The following is a 21,424-nucleotide window of genomic DNA, read 5'->3' on the forward strand; positions in this document are numbered from 1 at the left end:
TTCTCCTGTGTTTGCCAGTTACAGCCTTAACCGTTTGGCGCTCTGTCAAAGCAGGGGCCTTTTGTGGCTTCGTCACAAATCTGCCAGGAAAAACAGAAACCATCTGTTCTTGCCCAGGCCTGAGTGTGTAAATACACAAGTTAAACCTTCACACTCATCCTGTATACGTGCACACACTCACAGAGAGAGATGGCGAGTCGTCCCCTTGCCTGGCTTTAATAGAACGATGAAAACGCTTGAACCGGTCATATTATGCATACGCAGACTCCCACATCGCTGCACATTTACCGTTTTCTTGAGGCAAGAACAGTTTAAGAAAAGCACTGAGCTCAGTGATATGAAGTAAGCTCCTTCCTTCTGAGATAATCCTCCCCTCAAGAAACATCACACGGACGGAAGCTCGCTAAAATGCCCCATAATTCCGAGCTACAGTAATACATGTTGTCAGTGTATCATGTTCTTAAGCAGGAAGAGGGAAGATATTTGGAAGAAATTGAATAGGTTCACTTGAGTACGTTATTTTAATTTGGCACAGATTTGTTCCATCATAATGTTGATTATTTGTGTTTTTATTTCAGCATTAATTAATTTGAATGATTCTCAAATGATGTTTGACCTGTTTGCTCAATACAGGTCTTGTCCATTTTAATGATGTAACATGAAAGTTATTGCTATTAGGCAAACATATTAAAATAATTGAATAGACAGAAACTAGTAAACTAGTATATTATAATACAAAATGTGCATTGTGTTCTCATTATTTCATGACATGCAAATGTCAGATGTGTAAACAGATTTCTCATGTTGTTGCATAGGGAGGCCATATTTGATTTGCCTTCTGGTAAAGCACCCATTTCAATCCAAATAGAACATTTCTAAATCCTAATTTTAATTTCCCCAAAAACCTAAAAATAATACCATGCTCACATTTTAGTTGGGGAAATCAACCATATACTCTTTCACTCAGTGCCACTGTCAGTCATGGACGGCCTTTTTCTGGGAGGCTGCGAGGGAACATTTGCTCCTGCCAGCCTTGTCCGTTATTTCACCACAGCCCAAGGCCACTTCATAAAACTCTAATAACCTCCACTTTATAAATCTCTGCTTTATACACGATGGCAAGGATGGAAGGCTTCACCAGGGCTCCGGATCTCTGCCCCTGTTATACGAATGGGTTTTCCGAATGTATTTCTGTTATCACTCAAGGAAATGTACTTCTTCTAGCCGATTCTCACTGAAAAGACATCATCCGGTTTCTCATCCCCCCGCCTCTCTCCTCCTCCTGCTCTTCCGGAGCTGCCAACACGTATTAAACTCTGCGTGTACCGCTTCTCTAGTCCTTGACACGCTTATTTTGATGGCTTTTGGACTAAATTACTTTTCAATGGCCGCGTATCTGTTGCCGCACTGATTGCCTTTTATGTTCTGTGGAATGGCTCTCTCCCATGTATGTATTTCCCCTCTCTCGCGCCCTGACATTGTTATATGGAAGCCCAAGCATAACGTAATGGTATACAGCTAATCTAACGGAGGCACACGGTGACCTTTCTCCTGCGGTATTTCTCTATGGTGATGGGGCCCGAGGGTAGCTGCGTTTTAGGGGGGGCCAGAGAACAGTCGTCAAGGAAAGCCGGCACCCACCTCCACTCGACATTTTTATTATCGGCGCCTTTCAATTAGATCTCACATCGGGAAGCCGGCCTTCCCCCGACGTCCACCTGCTCCTGGCACGGCCCGGTCAGTAACCCCCCGCGCAGCCAGGACCTTGCCATCATTCATGCCTGATCAGGCAGTAGGCATAGAAAACAGTACAACTTCAGGGGTGGGGGCCGAAGATTGACAACTCTCACGCGTGCTACATCCTCATTCTGGATAATTCAAACAAGCGGCCTTTGTGTTTACGCTGAAGAATTGAGGTGGGATTCTCACACGATTCGAGATAATCTGCTACGATGCCGCTCCTCATTGGCCTAATGGCAAGGCCGCTCGGCAGTAATTGCGATAATTGATTTTTCATTGATTCGGTTTGGACTGCACACCGCGAGCCTGTGTGTGTCCACATATTTTCTGCTGCAGATGTGTTTTCAGTGAGCTGTGAGTCAGGCACATGTGGAAACCATTCACCCCACCCCACCCCCCAAAAAATCCGGATCGAGCGCTGCTGTGTCTTAAGTCATGTTCTTGGTAGAATCCTGTGTATTTTTGTCCACCTGGTGCCCTTAAACAAGAACCTACAGTTTGCCTTCCCATGGGAATGGGAATGTTCGTGTTCTTTCATCATACGAGCAAAGACAATTTCTTTGTAAAATGCTGAGAACCCGCAACTCCACGCTCTGGCACTCTGCTCTGCAGCAGGGAATTATCTTACCTTGATGTCGATGTCAGTGACCTTAAGAATGTGGTGTACGGTGATCCAGTGTTTACTCAAGGCGAACATAGTAGGCCATTCCCTCTGGGGCAGCTGTGCAATGTTGGAGACGCTCCTCCGTTTTTGCAGTTCTGCCCTCCACCAAATATTACACAAATTATATATATTTTATATGTATTATTTTTCCTTCTGTCCTATGTGATGCACAAAAGTAGTTGAAAAATCCTGTGAACAGGAAATAGTTTTGCTTGTATAGTAAGTTTTGCCTCCATTTTGTATTATCTCGTGGGGTCGACAGGGTTGTGCTGTGGTGTTAATGAAAGTGCATATCCGGAGCAATGTTAACATGCTGGCCACTGTAGCGGTTTAATGACCAATTTGTGTCTGGTGGAGCCAGTGAAGCGGCAAGAAAGCAGTCAATACACATTAAAGACACCCCGTTCACAGTCCAGGTCTAAAGCACATGCCTGTCTGCCCCCAATGTAAAAGCATGCTAAAAGCCTGCAATCGACCAGCCGGGTACATGCTACCGATATGTGACTACATTAGACCAAGTCAGAAATTATTAAATGAATATCGCTGGGATGGTTAAAGGTTCAGAGTGCCAGGGTGGGCTTTAATAAGCACAGGAAGTAGCATAATTACCAACCCCCCATTATCCAGTCAAAGTTTCGAGGCGTTTCAAATGCGGCAAGAAAGCCGCGGTTAATTTGTGTGGGCCGCCTCAGCAAAGCGCTTTCTGATCCATGATTTCATGTGTTAATGTTTCAGTAGGGTATTGATTTCCTGGCCCGCTTTTGTGCTCCGGATTTATACGCCCTGCTCCCTGGCAAGCGTACGCTCTGAATGTTTGATTAAAGTTCAATTGACTCTTCTAGCAAAAGGGACTTGGAGCCATTTCGCTCCCTATTTGTAGCGCCAGAGCTCTCCCCGACATGTTCTTTTGTTCCCATTGAAGCGCCTGCCACCCAGGCAGCCACCAATGCACTGATCCTAATACCCAGCATTCAGAAAGCTTCACCGGCTAATCCGGGGACAGACACGGCTGCAGCCCAGGCTGCCGGTCTGCAGGGAAAACCTGGCATGGACTCCGGAACTGCCCTGCCTGTTTCCTCCCACACCAGCTTGTAATTACAGCAGCTTAATGCTGCTCCTGGAACAAGATTAATCACGGTTATATATATGCAGGCAACCTGCCACACACACACACACACACACACTATATATAAGGTGTGTGTGTGTTATATACATTTTATAGCCACCTATATATATTGCTTTTGTTAAATAAAGCCAAGAAAATGGAGGCAAATGTCACCTCAGTTCCTTAATTAACGGTGGTTTTTAAATTACATACAGAAACCCTTTTCAGTTTCGTTCTCACGGTGCTGGTCGAAGCGCTCCACTCACGACAAGTATGATTTTTGTCCCACCTTGCAGGGGGAACTAATCACATTCTACTATTACTGGAAGAAGACCCCGGAGGCAGCCAGCTCCCGCGCCCACCGCCGACACCGCAGACAGCCTGTCTTCCGCCGAATCAAAACCCGCACTGCCTCCACCCCTGTCAACACCCCCTCACGACCCCCCTCCAGCGAGTTCTGTAAGTGTGTCTTGTCAGCCCTCAGCCCAGAGGTTTCATAGCCTCTCTCCTCACACTCAACACATACAAATTACTGTATGAAATGTATCTAAACAATTCCTGAGTGTGATTTTTCATAACTGAGAATTATTATTATTATTTTTCTTTCTTAATCATTCCTATAGTGGACCTGAGCTCCGCCAGTGAGGATGACTTTGACAGCGAGGACAGTGAGCAGGAACTGAAGGGCTACGCTTGCCGCCACTGCTTCTCTACCAGTAAGACCAGAACTTGCTCTACTCATCTCCCAGTGCTTTGGCTGTGCCACCAGTAGACCTTTGCTCCATCTTTTGAAGCGGTGCCAATCTAATTTACAGCAGTACTTAATTACAAATACTGGTATATATACTTTTCCCTGAAGAATTCCACACAATATCATCTGGCTACCTTCTGTTTTTGTAAAGATGTATTGGAGGTTGTGCTACAGTGGTCACCTTCTATTTATTGTAGTGTATTAATATTTATGAAAATTGTAATACACGTTTAAAGTTCAGCGGCTTATACCTATGTAATTATAGGCATCGGCAAAAGCATGACCGTGTCTTAATCATGGGTGGACACATGTCCTCTACCAATTTCTTACCCCAGATCATAAATAGTGTCTGCTTAACTGCCAGCCAGACACTCCTGTCTCAATATTTATAATAAAGCGTGAGCCGTGAGGCTTTTGTCGAACATCTGCCTCCTCGACCCCCCGTGTGTAAGCGGTGTCCTTTGCAAATCATCTGCACAGGTAGGTGGGGGTCTGCTCAATACACGGGATCTCAGAGACAGCAGTGAGCCCTCAGCATGACAGTAATGTAGCTCAGTGAGGTAAAGGTGTGCTGCTCGTGCTATGACAGATGGCCGTCAGTGTCTTGTCAGCGCTAATTTGGTGGGACCTGACGGTGAACTCACATTTTGTTTGGTTATTAGACCTCCTGACCGGTCAGAATGTGTGGTACCCAGCACTGTTCCCATCTGCTGCTCTTATGTTCATCTTCTCCACCTTCTAAATACCTTCCTTGCCATTGACTCGTATGTAAATGTGCAGCACGTGTGTCTAAACAGAAATGTGTTTTGGCAGCATCCAAAGATTGGCACCACGGGGGTCGGGACAACATCCTGCTGTGCACCGACTGTCGGATCCATTTTAAGAAGTACGGCGAGCTACCACCTATCGAGAAGCCCGTGGACCCACCACCGTTTATGTTTAAACCCGTCAAGGAGGAAGAAGATGGACTCAGTGGGAAACATAGCATGAGGACCCGACGCAACCGAGCCTCGGTAGGCACCATCCTTTTGCTCTACCTTAGAGGTGGAGGACCGAGTTTCATATGGTTTCAAGATCATGCTGTGAAATGTATGGAGTTTGGGGTGGATTTTACATTTCTGTTCTCTGCTCAGATGTCAACGCTACGAAGTGGCCGTAAGAAGCAGACTGCCAGCCCTGATGGCAGAGCCTCACCGACCAATGAGGATCTGCGCTGCAGTGGCCGCACCTCCCCCAGCGCTGTCAGTACCTCCAGCACTGACAGCAAAACGGACTCCCTGAAGAAGCCTAGCAAGGTATACTTCATTAACCAGGACGCATCTCCTACACTAACTAATTCCTGCTGTAGCAAAACAAAAAATTGTGATCCCCTTTTCTAATAAACTAAAAAATTACACATTCAAGTAAAAGTTATTCCCTACAGGCCAAACATTTCTATTACAAGAAAACATTGGAAATGCTTAAAATGGAGGCAACTGACTGATGTTGAACTGCAGTTTACATCAAAACAATCACACCATACCTCTGTTTAGCAGCACAGGTTCACTGCTTCCAAATTGTTGGTATTTTTCCGGCACCTTTCAAGCATGCAAAGTGAATGTCAGGGTACTAAAGGCAATCCGCTCTTTCTTCTTCAATAGAAGATTAAAGAGGAGGCCCAATCACCCATGAAGAGTGCCAAACGCCAACGAGAGAAGGGTGCCTCTGACACCGAAGAGCCTGAAAGATCTAGCGGCAAGAAGTCAAAGACTCAGGTAAACCCATGTTATGCAATCTCCATATTTGGTACTTGTTTTATAGTCCACTGCGATGCGGTCACCCTACTCTTCCCAAGATGCTTTTGTCCCTCTCTTTTTTTTTTTTTTTTTTAATCTGAACCTGGTTACCTTTGTAATTTTACTACTACAGGAACAGTAGAGTAAATTGGGGTTAAGTGTCTTGTTAACTAATTTTAACCCAGTTAGGCTACTACCACCCACAAGTACAGTTGAGTAATTTGTTATCTGCAGTGTGCCGGTTTTCCATTGTAAATCATGTTCTCTTATTCCCACAGGAGCTGAGTCGGCCAGACTCACCCTCAGAATGCGAGGGCGAGAGCTCTGACGGTCGCAGCGTGAATGACGAAGGTAGCAGTGATCCCAAGGACATTGACCAGGACAACCGCAGTTCGTCTCCCAGCATCCCGAGTCCACGTGATAACGAGAGCGACTCGGACTCGTCAGCCCAGCAGCAGCTCCTGCAGGGACAGCACCCGCCCGTCATACAGTGCCAGCCTGGGGCGCCACCCCCTCCATCTGCGGCGGCAGCTGTTGTCACCACCCCTCCTACGCCAGGAGCCCCCTCCTTACCCCAGCAAGTCTCTCCCTCTGTTCCACCCACCTCCATGCCCCCACAACCGCACCAACCCCAAGGCCCGCACTCTCTTATCCAGTCCGGGGCATCGCTCCATCCTCAGAGGCTGCCCTCCCCGCACTCCCCTCTCGCTCAGAATCTGCCTCAGCTCCCCAATTCCTCTCAGGCGGCCCCCCAAACCCTTCCACCTATTCACCATGGACCACATCCTGGCATGCCTCACCCTTTGCAGGCTGGCCCATCACATATGCCCCACCCTCATCAGCTTCCTCCGCAGGCCTTCCCACTCTCACAGTCTCAGGTGCCCCCTCCTCAGTCCTCTCCCCTGGCGCTGCCACAGCAGCCCCCATCCCAGAGTTGTACACAGCCCCCTCGCGAGCAGCCGCTGCCCCCTGCCCCTTTGGCCATGCCCCACATCAAGCCCCCACCCACCACTCCCATCCAACAGATACCCAGCCAGCAATCTCACAAGCATGCCCCACACCTCCCCACACCTGCGTTCCCACAGATGCCATCCAACCTTCCACCTCCACCCGCTCTCAAACCCCTCAGCTCACTCTCCAGCCACCACCCACCCTCGGCACACCCCCCACCCCTGCAACTCATGCCCCAGAGTCAGCAGCTACAGCCACCCCCTGCTCAGCCACCAGTGCTCACCCAGTCTCAAAACCTCCCACCCACATCTGGACATGCCCCACCACAGGCCCTGCCTTTGCCCCCTGCTGCCTCTCATGCGGTGCCACCCCAGCCCTCTTTCCCTCCTCACCCGTTCATCCCAGGGGGTTCACCTGCCCTGCCCTCCTCGTCCGCATCACCTTCCACTGCCTCCATATCTGGGCATCCCTCAGTGCCTGCATCCATCTCCATGCCCCTGCCAGCCTCAGTCGGTGCAGGGGCCCTACCTGGCCCCTCGGCCATGCCCGCCGTGCAGATTAAGGAAGAGCCGCTCGATGAAACGGAAGAACCTGAGAGTCCGCCCCCTCCTCAGAGGAGCCCATCGCCTGAACCGACCATCGTCAACACACCAAGCCATGCCAGCCAATCAGCAAGGTACATCGCCCTCCCACATACATGCAACGTCAACCAAAAAAATCTAGAAATTAGCACCTTTTCTTAAGGAAAGATTTAGAGTTTCTGCCATTTATTATTATATTGACTCAGAGATGCTTTCTGCAAAGTGAATGTCAAACAGCTCCGGAATGGACTCCTGAGATTCCACAGTGATGTGTGTTGCCACTGACAGAAAATAGATTAATGGCTGCATTGTTCAAGCAAATGACTCCATCAGAGCAGCAGTGTCTTGTTAGGGTTTGCCATGGCGGTGTCTCTTAAGTAGTCTGCACTGAGCCCATTAATGTGTCCAGAATCTCATTACACCAGCATCGACGAGGAAAAAACAAAACAATGCGTGTCTTTCACCATGCAGTGATTACGGGGACTCGCTGCTAAATGCTTATTTATTTTTCATGACTCAACTAGGATTTTTGGTTATTGCTCAAAATTGGAGTAGAATTTGATAACACAAGACTTCTGGAGTTTTCATAGCCCGACCCATTTAATTGTACAACGTAAACATTTTTAGCTTTTTCTTAAGTAAACCTCAAGTCACATTGATTCGCAGGGGTTTTGTGTTAAACGTTTTTGTGACTTTGTTCCTGAAGGTTCTACAAACACCTCGACCGGGGCTACAACACGTGTGCCAGAACAGACCTGTACTTTACACCTCTGGCTGCGTCCAAATTGGCCAAAAAGCGGGAGGAAGCCGTGGAGAGGGCCAAAAGAGAGGCGGAGCAGAAAGCACGGGAAGAAAAGGAGAAAGAGAGGGAGCGAGAGAAGGAGCGGGAAAGGGAACGAGAAAGAGAGAAGGAAGCAGAAAGAGCTGCTGTAAGTGTGTGTGTGTGTGTGTGTGTGTGTGTGTGTGTGTGTGTGTTATTATTTTTGTGTGCGTGTACAGTTTTTAATCCCGTCTCCGTCTCCTCCCTACAACAGAAAGCCTCTAGCTCATCCCATGAAGGCAGAATGGGTGAGCCTCAAATGGCCGGCCCTGGGCACATGCGCCCGCCGTTCGATGCCCCTCCTACCACCATCGCCGCTGTGCCTCCCTACATTGGCCCCGACACCCCGGCGCTGCGGACGCTTAGCGAGTATGCGCGGCCACACGTCATGTCCCCCACCAATCGCAACCACCCCTTCTTCGTCTCCCTCAACCCCGCCGACCCCCTGCTGGCATACCACATGCCCAGCCTGTACAACGCTGACCCGGGCATGCGCGAGCGGGAGCTGCGCGAGCGTGAAATGCGCGAGCGAGAGATCCGAGAGAGGGAGATGCGCGAGAGGATGAAGCCTGGTTTTGAAGTCAAGCCCCCTGAGCTGGAAACCCTCCATCCCTCAACCAACCCCATGGAGCACTTTGCACGCCACGGCCCCATCACCCTGCCACACATGGCGGGCCCACACCACTTTGCCTCATTCCACCCGGGCCTGAACCCACTGGAGAGGGAGCGGCTTGCGCTGGCGGGGCCGCAGTTGCGGCCGGAGATGACGTACCCTGAGCGCCTGGCTGCGGAACGGCTCCACGCAGAGAGGATGGCGTCAGTGGCGAACGACCCCATCGCCCGGCTGCAGATGTTCAATGTGACACCGCACCACCATCAGCACTCGCACATCCACTCACACCTACACCTCCACCAGCAGGACCCACTGCATCAAGGTAAATAAAGCTTCAGTTCTCTTACACAAATGTACATTTTAATTTACAATTTACATTTAAAAACACAAGTTCTTGTTAAGATTTGTTGAAAACGGGGATTAAAAATGAGGAAATAATGATTATGATTATTATGCATTAATCGTCCTGATTCATTTAGAAAGGTTTTTCTTTAACACCGCTGTTTACTTGTCTGGGGAATCTGAACTATATGATTGAAGTGAAATTGATCCTTGTCCGAGACAAATCTCAACATATAGATTGAGATGGACCGGGAAGTTTTAGGCCCGATTTATTGGCTTATCCATGCGTATCTGTCTAAGCTTTTTTCCCCAGTTTTATAATTTGACTGCAATTGATTGGCAGTCCTATAATTATTGTTTTTTTTTTTTTGTTTTTTTTTTTGTACATTTTAAATATGTAATATAATAAAATATATATATATGAGTAAATCCTTTTTCCTATTGTTAATCCCTGTTATGAAGTGATGTGTTGTTGTGTTGTGCTTAACACCGCTTCAAATAATGCTGACAGTCAGCAGGTGGTGGTGAATGTCTTGTGTGTCCTCCAGGTTCCGGAGCCCATCCGTTGGTGGACCCATTGGCAGCCGGACCCCATCTGGCGCGCTTTCCCTACCCACCTGGTGCCATCCCCAACCCCCTGCTGGCGCAGCCCCCTCATGAACACGAGATGCTGAGACACCCGGTGTTCGGTGAGACACGCACTACAGAAAACGCCGCTTACTGTGTACAGACCGGCTGCAGTCATACTGGTTACTGAACCATGGGGTGGTTTCTCCCCGCAGGTACGCCGTATCCCAGAGAACTCCAGGGTGGCCTTCCTCCACCCATGTCAGCGGCGCACCAGTTACAGGCCATGCATGCCCAATCAGCAGAGCTGCAGAGGTTAGCCATGGAGCAGCAGTGGTTGCACGGTCACCACCACATGCACGGTGCACCACTACCTGGCCAGGAAGACTACTACAGGTTAGTGGAGTTAATGTTCTTTATTCTCTAAATCACCAGCTGTCATGCAGCAGTTATGGTTAATGCTCGTGAGAATGCTTTGTGATCTGGAACTCTCTTGTCTTCCAGTCGGCTGAAGAAGGAAAGCGATAAGCAGCTGTAACCACAAGGGGGGACGTATCAGTCACGGGACAGAAGTCGGCAGGACACAGGAAGTTGCAGAAGCTCAGAACAGTCACGGACAGGAACTGTACGGTGTTCTTGGAACATTTTTACTTTAAAAAGAACCGGGCGCATGTGTCGTCCTGAGACTTTTTTTTTTTTTTTTTATTCAGTTTCCGTTGCTGTTATGGACATTTTTTATTTTTGAAAGGAAGTGACTTTATTTGGTATATAGCGTTCAAGTAGTGACAAAGTCCTCACGACTGATTGTGACTTTCCTGCATGAATCCTCTGAGAAACTGTCCTGATGTTTTTGTAGGTGCTAGAAAACAAGACACTTTGTCACTGTGCTTATGGGGAGAAAAGAAAAAAAGAAGAGGAAACCAAACAGTTGGGCCATTATATCTGAAAGTGCTATCTTAAATTCAATGTTTATTTTATTACATTGTAGGAGGTTTTCATAATTTTAAAGGAAAGCTGCAGCATGGCATTTTGAGTCTGTAAATAGTATATATACATATAATTATTATTATTATTATAATTATTATTAGGTGTGGATTCCAAACCAAGTCTTTAGACCTCCGGTATATTATCCTAAAGCATTATCCCTTGTTTCAGAGGGGAGTATGATTGCATTTGAGCAGGTATACTAGGCCATGGAGAGCTGCAGTCCGTAAAACCAAGTCAGCTGGTAGATTGCTACCAGTTACAGTTACACACACACACACACACACACACACACACACACACAGAGCTATCACTTTACTGCCACAATCCACAGAGCATCATCTCCAGACCAAGACAGTTCCATGTTCTCTTGTTGTGTTTGAACTCATTGTGTCGAGTTGAAGATTTGAAGCCCTTGAAGAAAAGTTCAGGTTTTTTTTTTTTTTTTCCTGTGCACCTCTGTGGCTGTTGAAGGGTGTGCAGAGATGCAGACCAGCCCCTCTAGTACTGCACTGAATGACCGTTGTGTAGCTGATTTTACATCTTTTTGGATTCGTTGTGAGAGATTGCTTGATGTTCATTTGCTGTTTTTATATTTTTGTGCTCAAAAGGTCCAAATTCCATCAGATATTTCAAAATGCCTGAAGCTTTTTTCCTTACATTTTGTTTTTAATGTTCCTAATTGAACAGCATTCATTTTGACAACACCTTCAAGCTCAATAGCCTTAGTCTCCAAAGCCCTTCTGTGGATGTTAAATTTGCGGTTTTAAAGCCTAGATTTTAACTTTTTCCACATTTGCTAATTATAAATTATTGCAGTACAGAACAGTGTTCATTCCCTGTCCACTACCCTTCACCTTATAGATTGATCCTGGCACTCCACACACCTAACTTCCACCTCTGCTGTAACAGCTCAACGGACATGTTCACTGTGATGCCAGCATGGCACTGTTCTGAAAGGGTTCATTGCCTAGTGTGTGTGTGTGTGTGTGTGTGTGTGTGTGTGTGTGTGTGTGTGTGTGTGTGTGTGTGTGCGCGCGCATCCACATGTTTACAGCAGACCAGATCAAACCATTTTCAAATATATAATCTATCTCTCTGTCAGCCATGGTCTGAGTAGGATGTAGGGGTGAGTGCTCACTGCCATTGACTGTGCAGTGTCAACCTCATTCATATTTGTCGATTTTTCGACCTCATGCGCCAAGGATTTATTTATTTACAGCAAGACACATTAAAGGACATACCAGATGTTTTGTTTGAGACTGAATAGTCAAACTCGTGCTATTATAAGCCCCACCTCCCCAATCGGGATATAGAATAAAAATGAATCACCCCACTCAATTGGATTCTACCATCAGCCTGTCTTTTGTCTAGTGTTTTCAAATTATTTCCCTTCTACCCTTACTCCTTCCCCTTGTCCCGCATTTCTGTCTCAAACCTTTGATGTTAAGTGTTGTCAATGGTTTAGCTTCTTGTTTCAAAGCGGCAATAGCAGATTGTAAATTCCGACTGCTAAGATTTATATATATACTGGTATCTTGAAGCTTACTGTATATATTAGTAGTCACCATGGGATGACACAATGTAAACAAAAAGTAGAAATAATTAAGAGAATTGTGAGTCCTGTGTTCTCCATTTGAGTATTTTGTAATTTTTTTGAAAAATTTGTGGAATTAAAATAAAACTAAGTTACACCACAGAGCTGTTTGTGTGTAGTATTTTTGACTTGTGCTAACACTGTTATGCATTTCAGGTTTCAGTTTTTTTTCTTTCTTTTAATGAATGACATCAAGATGCTGCTGTGTACCTCTATCCAGAGAACCCTATGATATGGTTAAGTGCTGGAGATATTAAAATGCATATCTGTGTTTTTCTCACTCACCTTGTGTAAGGATATTTTTTACACTGGTTACTGACTCCAAAACACCAAAGGTTTGAGTTAAATGTATCTAATTTCTGGCAAAGGCTGAAATAACACTTGACTACTTGACTGTATAGTGCAGCATACTCTGAATCATGATTTTGGTCAAGTTATGATCACACACACAAGTAATTTGCTTCTGGCCATTGGTGTCTCAAGCAATACAATATATAATGTAAATAAACAATACAATGTATTGTGAAAATGCATGGCTGTATAAAAATATAGGTGTATATACACATGCATATGCAATATATATACATATACATACATATAATCCTTTACGATTATTTATTATATATAAGTACTGTAGTAGCATGACATGAATGATTATTTGTCATGGAAAGATAAAAAGCTGAACTCCCCACCGGTGGAATCCCATTGGCTGGTTCTCTGTTATGACTTTTCTGTGACCGGCCAAGACCGAAGAGTAGGCCGTTTCAGTGGACCAACCGAGAGCGGCATGAGGTGTCACTAGATTTCCTCCAGGAACAGCGTCCTCCTGTAATACTTCCCCTGATTACAGGCTGTATGCAGACATGGTAAAAACGCGGGGGGCTGTCACTCTTTTTGCATGCATACAGACTGGTTACCTGAATCAAAAGAAACACAAAATATTCCGAAATTTATGTTTATTTCTCCACAAATTCAATTACCTCCATATATTGTTATAAATATTATGAACATTAAATGTGCATTACCATGTCATGGTTATCGAGCTGTCTTTTTTAGTTCTTATCTAAGCTGTGTCCTCTTCTTCTCATCCTTCCTCATCACTTGATTCCTGCTCTTCATCACAAGTGCAGCTCTGACACTTCTTCCGTTTCTGTAACTCCTCCTCATCTCCTGATTCTTCTCATTCTTCTCATTCAGAATTGTCCTCCTGTCATGATTTGCTCTCTCAGAAGATATTCATCCTGTGAAATGGAGTAACAAAGGTATTTGGGGATTTAAACAATAATGCAGTATTAAATTGTAAGTCATTCTGAATTTCCATATATATGCACACTTGTAAATATGATTAACAAAGTATATGCTATGGAATGCTCATCTGTAAATGTGGGAGTGTCTTGTTGGGTGAAAGTAATACACTGCAAATCATCATGGTTGGTGAAGTGTCCTTTTCTGTTGTGCATGGAAAAATCTGAATTGCAGCAGTGAATTCGGAAAAAAATAAAAATGTCAGGCCATCGGTCGGTGATCTGAATCTCAAGAGAAGGCGGGTCACTCAACAGCCTTAATGTCTACAGGGAGTGCAGAATTATTAGGCAAATGAGTATTTTGTCCACATCATCCTCTTCATGCATGTTGTCTTACTCCAAGCTGTATAGGCTCAAAAGCCTACTACCAATTAAGCTTATTAGGTGATGTGCATCTCTGTAATGAGAAGGGGTGTGGTCTAATGACATCAACACCCTATATCAGGTGTGCATAATTATTAGGCAACTTCCTTTCCTTTGGCAAAATGGGTCAAAAGAAGGACTTGACAGGCTCAGAAAAGTCAAAAATAGTGAGATATCTTGCAGAGGGATGCAGCACTCTTAAAATTGCAAAGCTTCTGAAGCGTGATCATCGAACAATCAAGCGTTTCATTCAAAATAGTTAATAGGGTCGCAAGAAGCGTGTGGAAAAACCAAGGCGCAAAATAACTGCCCATGAACTGAGAAAAGTCAAGCGTGCAGCTGCCAAGATGCCACTTGCCACCAGTTTGGCCATATTTCAGAGCTGCAACATCACTGGAGTGCCCAAAAGCACAAGGTGTGCAATACTCAGAGACATGGCCAAGGTAGGAAAGGCTGAAAGACGATCACCACTGAACAAGACACACAAGCTGGCCAAGAAATATCTCAAGACTGATTTTTCTAAGGTTTTATGGACTGATTAAATGAGAGTGAGTCTTGATGGTGTAAGATTGGGCATCGCAGGACCATGCTTTTGTTTTGCATAGCGACCGTCTACAAGGAGAAATGTGACATTCCTGTGCAAATTGTTGTGCATGAAGATTTAACACCTCTGTTTCACATGCCTGTTGTCGGACGACCTTTTGCCAAGCCAAACGTGTGAAGTGTTGGCCGTCGGGACCGCCCACTCTCTTTGTCTTCCCTAGATGGGAGGCACCGGGGGGCGTGACATCAGAAACAACAGGTTCTGATTGGTCTGTGACAACTTCTTGTAGGCCAGGGGTATAAAGGTCTGCTCACATCTGGGGAAGGGACTCCACCAGCAAGGTGGAGGTGGAGTACTGGTTTGGGCTGGTATCATCAAAGATGAGCTTGTGGGGCCTTTTCGGGTTGAGGATGGAGTCAAGCTGAACTCCCAGTCCTACTGCCAGTTTCTGGAAGACACCTTCTTCAAGCAGTGGTACAGGAAGAAGTCTGCATCCTTCAAGAAAAACATGATTTTCATGCAGGACAATGCTCCATCACATGCGTCCAAGTACTCCACAGCGTGGCTGGCAAGAAAGGGTATAAAAGAAGAAAAACTAATGACATGGCCTCCTTGTTCACCTGATCTGAACCCCATTGAGAACCTGTGGTCCATCATTAATGTGAGATTTACAAGGAGGGAAAACAGTACACCTCTCTGAACAGTGTCTGGGAGGCTGTGGTTGCTGCTGCACGCAATGTTGATGGTGAACAGATCAAAACACTGACAGAATCCATGGATGGCAGGCTTTTGAGTGTCCTTGCAAAGAAAGGTGGCTATATTGGTCGCTGATTTGTTTTTGTTTTGTTTTGGAATGTCAGAAATGTATATTTGTGAATGTGGAGATGTTATATTGGTTTCACTGGTAAAAATAAATAATTGAAATGGGTATATATTTGTTTTTTGTTAAGTTGCCTAATGATTATGCACAGTAATAGTCACCTGCACACACAGATGACTTACTATTACCTAAAATAGCTAAAAATAAAAACAAACTAAAAACTACTTCCAAAAACATTCAGCTTTGATATTAATGAGTTTTTGGGTTCATTGAGAACATGGTTGTTCAATAAAAAAATTATTCCTCAAAAATACAACTTGCCTAATAATTCTGCACTCCCTGTACACAAGTCATTGTGTACAGGGAATGAAGCAAATGAAGCGACCTTCTCTCTACAGCTACAACTGGCCTAGCAATCACTATACTCATCTTGGGGTTATTAAATAAGGTCAAAAGAATAACATACTCTTGTAACATCAAGTTTGTGAATACATGTATGCATTTCAGGTTCCATGCAAAACGTGACTTAAAAGTAACTTTTAGATCATGTTGCACAAGATTGGGGGGGTATATTTGTTTTATTTGCTATATGATATTGAAGTGATGTGTAAATATGGATAATTATGTATGGAAGTAAATGGATGTCTATAGAATTCAGGTAGGTCTCCAGGCTTATCCTGCTCTTCAAGAAGACTGTGAGGGAAAATGATTTACAGATGAGAGTTTCCCTCGTGCCAGGCAGTGTCAACACCAAAGCTTATCTGAGCCGAGACTGCTACGGGCCGAGAGGGATGAGGCGCGGCTGTCAGTTGGAGAGGAGAGGCGGGAGAGGCGCGAGGCCCGTTAAGCCGCGGAGGCAGTTTGGATTGATGGGAGGATGCCACCGCGCCCCATGCGTCGTTGTCAACACCCTCACCGTTCCTCTGCAGGGTGTTTAACCTGTCATCATGTAACACACGAAAGATGGTGCTTCATGACAAGGCCACTTCAAACAATAGGCAATTACAACAAAACATGATTGCACCAACCTAACTGGGGAAGTGTTTAAAATATCAATATTTATTTTTTCTTATTTATATTATTTTATATTCATTACATATTGTAGATTCTATAAGTGCAGTTGTGAATATTAATAGACATTTGATTACAAAAAACATTCGTGAATGTTGTTGACTGTGTCGTTGTCTCTATTGTAAAGACAACAAGTTTAAAGTTAGTACCTTGCTATAAAATGTTGCTAAAAATATTTTATTATATTACAGGTGACCTCACAATACTAAGAATAGTGTGTTATGACCCTTGTTTGGTAATATTGATATACTTCTGAGAGAGCTCAGTGCTCTGATCATCTGATCCCTGTTTGAAGTGTCTGAAAACAGACTGTACAGCCATGTCCCCTGCTGCGAGTGTATAAAATCTCCGATATTCATGAGACCAGAGACAACGTGTCCCTTCCTCATACCCTTCCTCACTCCCTTACGGGCCACCGACTGTGTGAAATTTATCCTCCCTGTCAAGCCTATAGCACAGAGGCTATTAGCCTGCTCAGCTGGAAGGTGGCTTGTTCCTTCCGAAGGATTCTCTGTGTCTGCCCTGAACCCTAGCTGTTCGTGGTCTCTGAGAGCTTTTTAGCTGAAGCTCATTTCCTGTGTCAGAGGGGGGGACCGCCTAGTGTAGCACGCCAGCTTCTACAGGGGGGACCGTTCGACCCTTCACTCAAAACATCTTGTCTCATAGATCTGTCTTGTATTTGTCATTTGCCTGCTTGCTCTGCCGGGTGGATTTATAGGTTATGTTATTTTTAATATCTGGCTGTGGAGTTTTTTATTGTGCTATTGTTGGTGCTGCCTAAGGTCATCATAAAAATGCACCTCTGTGACAGTTCATTCATGATGCCATCGAAACCAGCTGAGCCTGCTGATTAGAAATGATGCCAGGCTGTTTTTCTGCTGGACTAATGTAATACCCGAATATTCTGCACATCCGTCAATATATGCAGTATATTCTCAAGACATGTACATTTACAGCATTTATCAGACATCGTTATCCAGAGTGACTTCCAGTCCTTAGTTACAGGGACAGTCCCCCCTGGAGACACTCTGGGACACAATGGTAGTAAGTGAGATTTGAACCTAGGTCTTCTGGTTCACAGGCGAGTGTGTTACCCACTAGGCTACTGCCCACTCTAAAGATGAATCGTGATGAATGCCCACCCAGAAAGCCCACACTGAGAGTGCTCTTCAGCATTTAGTTAGGGGTCAGATGTAACACGAGACAACTCATGCTCTCACAGGCCAGTAAAAGTGTGATTAACATGACCTCGTCCACGTCTACATCTTTATTCAGGGACAGCATGTGAAGACTGAATGCAAATTTTCTGTAGCTTGTACTAAATTCCACTGGATGCAGTGTGTTCCCATCACACTGTCCTGAATACTGAAACTGCACACTCAGAAATTCTGAGCACAGCATTTAGTCATGATTAACATCAGCAAGTGTCAGAAACACAAGAGTTCCCTGGGACTGCTGGACGTTGCTTTGCAACTGTTTATGGCAGGGTACTTGCGGCCCGTGGCATTTTGGGGCCCGCAGGACAATACAAAAATGTAATGTTAATATGGCCTACAAGTTTTTATATGATTTCCTTTTTTAATTCAATGAATGCTATCTCAAGTATGTTTTTAGAATTTTTGATTGTAAAAAATGCTGAAAAAAAGCAGAGAAACATTTCACAACAATAATGGAGTACTCGTGTAACATTTCATAGCCATCAGAGTTGGATGAACTCAGTTTCAGTTGGATTCGACGTAATATGAAGTGTATTGTTGAATGTGCTGATTTGTTTAAAAGTTGACGGTAATATGATCGGCACTATCCATGTGGATAATTTCTAACGTTATAAAGTCAACAGAATAATCAGTGTACTACTGCTGAATCCATTATATATATAAAAAAAATACATATCTATATCCCATGGTTGTTGTACAATAAATACAGAAAGGGGTCTCACTGAAACTGATACTGAAGGGTTCAGTAGAAGTCGCCTTTTTTATGTGCTCGCTGTTCTGGTACTTTCTACCATAAGTAAATGTCATGATGTTCATGCAATTATAAAAAAGCAAGACGTAAGAGAAGCCATGTTCAGAGGAAGTGTTCATGTTCTTCAATATTTCGTTCATATTCAGCAGCAGCAGTAACACAAGCCATGGAGGTTTCAAATTAACTCAGCTTCTACGCTTTTCACAAGGCTTTAAACCAGTCACTGTGACACACAGGTAAAATGTTGCCCTAATGACCACAGTAAATGGCGTTTCACTGCTCTAGATGGCCACTCTGGATTGACAACATCAGTGGCCATGGCCATTCCGTGGCAACGGTTTCTATGGTTATGTCAACATTTCACCTTCGCAGCTTGTGCAGCCGCCTTGGTATGCCTGACACATCCCGCCCGTAAATAATCCTGACAAGGGAGGATAACCTGAGAACAGCCTGTGTTGACACTGGCAAGGAAGAAACGGAGAGAGCATCCGCCTGAAAATATGACGCCTACACACCCGTTCGTTAACTAAACTGTAATGCTTTTTTAAAAAAAAAACATTTTCTATTTTCATGGTAAATAAAAGATATGAGAAGTTGTGATGGACAATACCATGTAAATAGCAAGGTTTCTGGTGAAAGAGTCATTTCTACTATTATTTTTCTGCTAAATTATGCCAGTCAAGATAAAATATTATTCTTATTTCTATTCTTACTGGTTCTTACTCGAGCTGTGGACTTTTAATGGCAGGTTACAGTTCCAGATTCCATCATTTACTAGCGGGAAGACTGAGACATGGCGACCTGTGATGGCATATGAAAATACAAAGACTTTTGAAAATGTTATATTAATGACAAAGGGCGACCGTTTCAGTGGCAAGACTTTCCGATTAGTCTGATGTTCCTCAAAATGAAGGAGCCATGAGGGAGAAACTCCCATCCAATTGGCTCCCCTCTGCATTCTGGTTCTGCACTTCATCAAGCCAGGGTAGGTCGGCACGCAACAGAGGCCACTTGATCCCAGCGAGGAGGGTGTGCTGTCACGCCCGCCGAGGGGATTAGACAGCTGTTGTTATCCGGAGCGTGAGTGAGGGGAGATGCCGCTCCGGGTCTCTAATGATATCCCACTCACATTCCTGTCATAGCCGAGCTGTATTCCTCCGGCTGCAGCGTTTGGCCTAGATTACACATTCCACACCCATCTCCCTTCCTCCTGCCCTATCTGCTCCATCTCGATTTCCGTATTCTGTAGATCTGAAGATGCAGATATACAAGTTCTAGAGTTATTAAACGCATACTACCACACGGAGAGAAAAAAGTAGCATCAGCAGATGCTTTAGACCAACTGAGGAGGTTAAGATCATCTGAATAACCTACAGCATGTGTTCTAGAGTTGTAGAGTTATTAAATGCCACATATTACCACAAATAATCAGCAGATAATTTAGGCTAACTCTGAATGTTCTTGTATTACATTAGTTCATTATACAATGTGGTGGAACAGCATTCAATGTCAGCATTTTTACTACAGCAATATCAGTTTTACTAGAGTAATACCACTATCTACAAATACATTACATTCAGTCCCAGTTTAAACAAACATTAACAAACATTATACTTTTTTTTTACTTTTTAATAAATAACAGGCCTGTATTTGTTTAAACAAATATCTCCTGTGCACTCATACATCACCATTCGTAGACCTGTGGGGTAAAAATTGCAGTGGCGGCTGTGAGGTCCACAGCAACATCAATGTGAAGGAAGACATCAGACAGGATGACTTCTTTTGATATAGACAGCAGTCGCACCTCCATGGGAGGAGATTACCCTCTAACTCATTGCATCCAGGCACTCGTAGCCCAGAATTTAAACCACAAACGTTCTCCTCTATTCCCTCTGGCTGCTGGAGCAGGCCGGAGCTCTTGGATGTGGAGGTGAAACAGCGCCAGGCTCGTGGATGCTCCGCACGAGCTCAGAAGCTCCTCAGAGCACCCTGACCTTGCGTGTAATGAGTGTCCTGTGATAGATCGCCATGCCAACCCTCCAACTCGCCTTTCAGGGGGGCTGTCCGATTTCCCCGACACAGATAGATTGTGCTTTGTTTTTCCCCGCACCTCCGCTGCCCAATTAATCTTCCCTGAGTCCATCCTCGTCTGACTTCAGGCCCGACCTGAGGGCAGTCAGCTCACACCACACAGGGTAAATGCACCATGGCTCAAGGGAAAAGGGAAAAAAATGGTCATGGGAGAAGCTGGAACAAGATGTTTAAATGCATAAGCGATGGAGCATCTTTCACCTTGGCTTTCAAGGCGAAGAAGAGCGTATTATCCTTTCCCTTGACTCGGGGAGCACTTCATCTTGGTGTAAGTATGTTGAGCCGATTTGCTACATAGTTCATAAAGAAACAGCTAACATCCTGGTGGCATCTGTTTCTGCTGCGCTCAGATTGCCCTCGTAGGCGACCGGATCTTTTCTGAATGGAATAATCAGATGGAGTCGGCATAATTGTAAGGAAATGCTCATAATCTCTGGAATTAGTCAAACCTCAGTGGCTTTTTGGGGCACAGTATTTAATTTACACGAAACGCACGCATTCATCTTCATGAGAGCAGAACTGGCTGGTTTACGCTGTGACAGATGTCTCACAATAATAAAATATAATGACTGATAAAGCAAAATCAACATTAGTGGTTTGATAATCACTGGTGCTGCACAACATTTTTTGTCACGGCTACACAAGCTTTGAAACCAAATGCATAGAAATTAAAGATATAAAAACTAATATTAAGATCACATTTACACAAAAAAGTACACGAAGCCAATTATGCTGTATAAAACTGTAACTTGTAACTTGATTAAATATAACAT

General features: G+C 44.7%; 1 protein-coding gene across 9 annotated transcripts in view; it reads left to right on the forward strand.

The window, feature by feature from the left end:
- Nucleotides 1-12,592, forward strand: part of rerea (arginine-glutamic acid dipeptide (RE) repeats a) — a 122,897-nt gene extending 110,305 nt beyond the window's left edge. For 7 of the 9 annotated variants that reach the window (XM_028992728.1, XM_028992727.1, XM_028992725.1 and 4 more), the window contains 11 exons: nt 3,806-3,968; nt 4,133-4,225; nt 5,074-5,273; nt 5,394-5,555; nt 5,901-6,014; nt 6,314-7,662; nt 8,274-8,496; nt 8,602-9,322; nt 9,861-10,031; nt 10,125-10,305; nt 10,414-12,592. In XM_028992728.1, the coding sequence (XP_028848561.1) occupies nt 3,806-3,968; nt 4,133-4,225; nt 5,074-5,273; nt 5,394-5,555; nt 5,901-6,014; nt 6,314-7,662; nt 8,274-8,496; nt 8,602-9,322; nt 9,861-10,031; nt 10,125-10,305; nt 10,414-10,447 (3,411 nt within the window). In that variant the 3' untranslated portion in view covers nt 10,448-12,592. The remainder of the gene's footprint in view (nt 1-3,805; nt 3,969-4,132; nt 4,226-5,073; nt 5,274-5,393; nt 5,556-5,900; nt 6,015-6,313; nt 7,663-8,273; nt 8,497-8,601; nt 9,323-9,860; nt 10,032-10,124; nt 10,306-10,413) is intronic. The other 2 variants (XM_028992730.1, XM_028992733.1) reach the window with 1 other exon arrangement.
- Nucleotides 12,593-21,424: the final 8,832 nt, after the last annotated feature.

The sequence above is a fragment of the Denticeps clupeoides genome, chromosome 10 (assembly GCF_900700375.1).
Source record: "Denticeps clupeoides chromosome 10, fDenClu1.1, whole genome shotgun sequence".
Classification (NCBI taxonomy): Eukaryota; Metazoa; Chordata; class Actinopteri; order Clupeiformes; family Denticipitidae; genus Denticeps; species Denticeps clupeoides.